General features: G+C 41.3%; 1 protein-coding gene across 1 annotated transcript; it reads left to right on the forward strand.

Moving 5' to 3' along the window:
• The first annotated feature begins 2,676 nt into the window (after positions 1-2,676).
• On the forward strand, positions 2,677-5,093 carry si:dkey-251i10.1 (uncharacterized protein LOC100038774 homolog). Its single transcript, XM_068601019.1, has 4 exons — positions 2,677-2,897; positions 3,697-4,183; positions 4,291-4,431; positions 4,656-5,093. The coding sequence occupies exons 1-4, from the start codon at positions 2,787-2,789 to the stop codon at positions 4,811-4,813; spliced, it is 897 nt and encodes a 298-aa protein (XP_068457120.1). The 5' UTR covers positions 2,677-2,786; the 3' UTR covers positions 4,814-5,093.
• Positions 5,094-6,137: the final 1,044 nt, after the last annotated feature.

Genomic DNA, 6,137 nt, shown 5'->3' on the forward strand with positions numbered 1-6,137 from the left:
CTTCTGATTTGGACCTGTCTGATCGGACCATGTTTCTGGTTGAAAGTATTGGTTTGTTTTCCCCCACAGGTGCCTTTGGAGGTGAGCTTATGTAAAATGAAATGTGTTTTTCCCTCTCTGCTTTGAGACCAGTCTGCAGCCTTTTCTATTCATATCAGCTTACAGCAGGACTGGGACTGTGAAATCTTTACTTGTTCCACTGCTGCAGCTGACCCGTGGGTGGAAAGGGTCGGTCCAGAGGGGATGGCAAGCAGCGAGAAACACTGAAAGCTGGGGGACTCACCTGTGAGTTATCCTTTTTTTGTGTTTATCTAAACAACACAATTGTGCAGTGTATGTCCATATGGACAGATACTGTATGGTAAAGGCTTCACTCCTCTTTCATCTTCTCTCTAAGGATGTGATCACATAACTAAATACATTTGTGAGTTTGATCACATAGCAGCTGCAATATTTGGCATTGCCTTCTGAAGGTTTTGGAGGTGATCGATAGATAATTCAAAGTCTATCTATTGCCTCATGGACATTGATCAACATGGAGAGGTCTGAGCAGTTACTAAATCCTGTAACCTAAATCAAATGGACTGCAGACCAGATCTTTTTTCTTATTATAAAAGTCCTTCAACATTTATTGTTAACCTTATGGTAATTGGTGTTTGTCTGAACCATTTCTTTATAAGTACCCAATTCACAATAAAGAATACTGACTCACTAAAACAAAACAAAGGACATGTAAATGTGTAAACACATCAACAAACAGCACAAGAAGACCTTTCACTGCACCCAGACTAAACTGTCTGCTTTTAGTTTAAAAAAAAAACAATTGCAGAATGAGTGGATCATCTTTTACAACATTGTGTTTTCAGATAAATCAGGCTGTTAGCTTGGTCTCCTACTCCAGCTTCAGTTGGTCTCTGGCAAGATTTCTCAGAGAAGGTTTGACTCTGACTGCATGGCATCACGACAGCTCCCCCATGTGGTCAACCACATGTAGTAGATGCAGCCTTGACATGGCGCTTCCTGTAAGTAAAAAAACCCAACACATGCAGCCTTGACAGGCACGTTCCTCCTGTTAGTTATAAAGATAACCATGCAGTAGGTGTAGCCTTGACATCCAGGCTCCTCTTGTAAGTTATAAAGACTCCTGTGAGCATTGGTTTATTGTGAGTTAAAGGTGCAGCCATGTTTCAATCAGAGCAGTCTTATCTGAGTTTTGTGTGGTCACACTAAACGTACAACAGGCTATAAACAAGGCCGCAGAGACAACGATTCAACCACTGACATTGAATGAGGAACATATTTTTCTTTCAATTCTGTTGTTTGATGAGGCTTGAAATTAAACATGAGTAGTTTTAAAAACGGCCACGAGAATATATGATCACTGAGAACATATTGTCGCAACATTGAGACCTTGAGTGCAACAGGAAGTTAGCGACATTCCAAGTTCATTGGCCTGTTGGATCATATAACGAATGGCATATATAGTTTTTTTTTTAAATAAATAGATAGATAGATAGATAGATAGATAGATAGATAGATAGATAGATAGATAGATAGATAGATAGATAGATAGATAGATAGATAGATAGATAGATAGATAGATAGATAGATAGATACATGGATAGATACATGGATAGATAGATAGAAATGTATGTACCTCTGCACACTGTAGGTCCATGTTACGTTGATCAACTAAATCAATAACCCTACCGCAGTTAGTTATGTAATAATAATAGTATGTAATACCTATTCTATTTCACTATATAAACTTGTATTTCACTGTATATACTTTATATAGACTTTATATACACTGTTTATACTTTGCATCTTTTGCATTTTCTATCTATCTAAATATAAAGATGGAGATTATATCTAGTCGTCCTGTAGTGGACAACTTTGGTCAAGCCTAAACTGAATGGATGAGACTTTATATTTTAGAATTTTAGAAATTGTGAAGCACTTGACAGCATCTATGATACACTGTAACACACTTAGCTTTTGTCAACAAGCAAAAAACACAAAAAAACATGTGACCTTGTTGTGGGGCAGCAGTGCAGGTGTAGACCATATACTGTAAAATAAATCTGACAATGAATAACATCAGGATTTAGTAAAAAGTACAAAAGTGTTAGTCTAGTGGAACAGCCAAAACAGTTAATTTCATGTTATAAAGATGGTTCACCTGTTACACTAAAACTTCAGAGGAATGCACCTTGCATCACACTGAAAACCAACCATACACATGTAAGTATTATTTCTAGCGGTTGTAACTTTGAGAGCTATTTAATATTTGTAATATATGTTTATTTATGACCTAAACGCGGCTGTGAATTCCTTGAAAGCCTTACGACCACGTGACTTTGCTCCAGAATGAACATATTATGTAACACCTCAGGTGTGTTCATTGGTCTGTGGGTGTAACCGAGAGCAAGAAGCCAACGGAGAACAAGGTCCGTGCAGTAACTTATTGGGGTTTATGTCTAAATGTAGTTTATTCACGTGTATGTGGTCATATTATAATTTACTCGCCCAGTACGCAGTAAAATACGCATAATGACGGCTTCGCTATCTCTGCACTTGTATTGGTGGCGAGCTGTGTGACGTCAAGGCATTGGCCCACAGCCCAAATCTCAGTTCTCGTGTTGTATCGCGATCTATTGTATATTATAAATCCCGAACGCGTCTACACAATCGGCCATTTCGTCTGTGTAGGCCATTAACTGTAGAGGGCAGTTGTGGTATATCGTTTACTGGTTATCTGAAAGGCAGACCAAGAACATCGAAACATGAATGAGACAGCTGTTTCATTCGCCAAGGACTTCTTGGCTGGCGGCATCTCCGCTGCCATCTCCAAAACAGCCGTTGCTCCAATCGAGAGAGTGAAGCTTCTCCTTCAGGTAAAAACGGACGTTACCGGCGAGCTTCTGTGTGCTCTAGCTAACGCTAGCTAGCTGCCGTATGGGTAAAGTTTAGCATTTATGTCTGACCAATCGTTGTCACGTATATTCAGGATCTAAGTGTAACGTAAATCAGCATGTGGAGGTGTAGAATGAATGAAACTCTTCAGGGTCACGGGTTAAAGGATTTAAGGTCATCATCGGACAGGAAATGACCTACACGAGACTGCCTGCTAACGTTAGCTTCCTACGTTAACCTTAGCCGGCGTAACGTTAGCTAACAAAGGACAAACTCACGTACTGCTATTGGGACACTATGTACAAATAGACGGCAACACCTCTTGTTCATTTACATCGTTACTATTTGATGGTGTGGTAAAACGAGACAACATTACCGTTGTAATTTGTTTTAAATTCTCTCTAAAATCGTTGCAGTGGCTTGTGTAGCCTCTTAATGTTAGCGAGGTGGTTACACTCGGGCCCGGTCGGTGATTCACACCCGGGTCGACGCATTTTACGTCCTTTTCTGTTAATATTGCACTACGACAATGTTAATAACTCTTTCTATATTGATTAGTGATCATTTTACTCTAAAAAATGATAATTATGAAAGATGTTTAATCTGAAATTAAAATCAGTATGGTGTTATATTGCACTTTCATTCAGACTTTGCAGCACCTTTTTTAATAGGTTTAACACACACAAAGGTCACTACAGGAGGCCATGTGATTTCACTCATGCTCAACAGTTGATTATTCCCCTTATTTTAAACTTAATTGTTTCTTTTTCATTATTCCAGGTCCAGCATGCCAGTAAACAGATTACCGTGGATATGCAGTACAAGGGTATCATGGACTGCGTTGTCCGTATCCCCAAGGAGCAGGGCTTCCTCTCCTTCTGGAGAGGTAACCTTGCCAATGTCATCAGATATTTCCCCACCCAAGCCCTCAACTTTGCCTTCAAGGATAAGTACAAGAAGATCTTCCTTGATGGCGTTGACAAGCGTAGCCAGTTCTGGAGATACTTCGCCGGTAACCTGGCCTCCGGTGGTGCCGCCGGAGCTACATCTCTCTGCTTCGTGTACCCCCTCGACTTCGCCCGTACCCGTCTGGCTGCTGATGTGGGAAAGGCTGGAGCAGGAAGAGAGTTCAATGGTCTGGGAGACTGTCTGGTGAAGATTTCCAAGAGTGATGGCATCAAAGGGCTGTACCAGGGCTTCAGTGTGTCTGTGCAGGGCATCATCATCTACAGGGCTGCATACTTTGGAATGTATGACACAGCTAAAGGTACGTAGATGTTATAGTGGCAAACACTTGCAGAACTGCCTCCTCATTGGTATGTCTTAAAGATCTGTAATTCCCCCCCCCCCCCCCCCCCACTTCTATGTTTACAGGCATGCTTCCAGATGGCCAGAAATCCAGCATATTGGTGAGCTGGATGATTGCACAGAGTGTGACAGCTGTTGCTGGCCTGACCTCATATCCCTTCGACACTGTCCGTAGACGTATGATGATGCAGTCTGGTCGCAAAGGAGGTAAGGTTTTTTTTTTTCTCCCCTTTTTCTTTTAAATGAATGGGAGTCTTTACAGTTGTACTGCTGTAACTACATGCATTACTATTGTGTATAGTGGCTTGAAGACATATTAGATGGACTAAATGCAGCATAGACCTGGAACGGTATTTTTGGATGCCATGCCTATTTTCTATAAGTTCATGTCTACTCATTATTTAACTCTGCTCTTTTCTTGCCATCCTCAGCTGATATCATGTACACTGGGACCATGGACTGCTGGCGCAAGATCGCACGTGATGAGGGCGGCAAGGCTTTCTTCAAGGGAGCCTGGTCCAATGTGCTCAGAGGCATGGGCGGCGCCTTTGTGCTGGTGTTGTACGACGAGCTGAAGAAAGTCATGTAATTTGTCATATTGTCACATCACTGTCCAATTTGGCTAAATGTAATGACTCTCCATTTCTATGGACTCTACATTCTGCCTTATTTATGGGAACAAACTATAGTGTCTCACCCTTAGCTTTGGGTGATGGCTGTACTTTGTACATCATGATTTTAAACGTTCCAAATCCACACACACCAATGTCATTCCTGTTAAAAAGTCTGATGCCTATTCCTGTCATCCACTAGGTTTGTATGTCCCAACTTAAATAAATTTTATTCTGGGGAACAAACTCAACCATTAATGTCGAATGTCTCCTCCAATGTCTACTGCATGAGAAGAGCACTCACTGGATAATCAAATGCACGAAGTGGATTACACCAACTGCTATATTTACTCGCGCTTATCTCTGAGCCTTTCTGGTTTGACCATGGTCACTACAGGGATTGTATGGTAGACCACCTGACCATTAACTCCTTTTGTGAAAAGACTCAACGGGCTCCTGATACTCTGCTGCAGACAATACATTTATGCTTGTTAATTTTGTAGTGATAAAAGTTACCGACCTTTAGAGATTTGGGTTATTTCAAGTACATCTTTCACGTGAAACAAATTACTTTCCAGAGAGTTGTTACAGTTATTGCGAACAGCAGGGAAAAGTAGACGTGGCTCTCAGAAGAGATTTATTCTAAAATTCTTCATGTTCATTTGAATGACATGGAGCATCATAAAATGCTTGTGCATCATGTTAAAACTTCTGAAATATGTCAATTGAAAAAAATAATGTGTACCAGACCCTGCAGTACAGAATACATAGAATTCATCTGGGTGCTGTGCGCGACCTCGGTTAGCAGCCACTATTTGATAGTAAACGGTATGAAACTTTTCAACAGTGCTACATGTACTTGGCTCTGTGCCCATTGTTGACTTCAAATTTATTGGCACGATTCCAGTGACTGTTTAGCTGAAGAGAAACTCTACATTTACCAGTAACATCTGCAGCCATGGCTACTCCGGGGTCAGCCATTGAAGGTTAAACATGTACTTCAATACACGTAGTACTTGGTACTTCCGCAGACGTTATCGGCTGTCGTGTAGAGAAACCGTTTCCGCATTGCGTGGGACACGACATGCTCGTTTCTTCCTGCAAGCCTCGGACAGTTTGGGATCCAGTAACAGATGATGACGTAGGGTGAAGAAGCCGTGAAAGGTGAAACATTTTTGCGGTGGCGGACAGGCGTAAGTTTTAAAGTACGCTACTTTAAAAAAAAAAAAAATACTCCTCTACTTGGGCTGAGATATCAGAGACTGCCAGCAGGGGGCGCCCGTGGCAAATAAGTGAGAACCT

Source organism: Clinocottus analis, unplaced genomic scaffold (genome assembly GCF_023055335.1).
Source record: "Clinocottus analis isolate CAN_PGR_092001 unplaced genomic scaffold, fCliAna1.0.p SCAF_5, whole genome shotgun sequence".
Lineage (NCBI taxonomy): Eukaryota > Metazoa > Chordata > Actinopteri > Perciformes > Cottidae > Clinocottus > Clinocottus analis.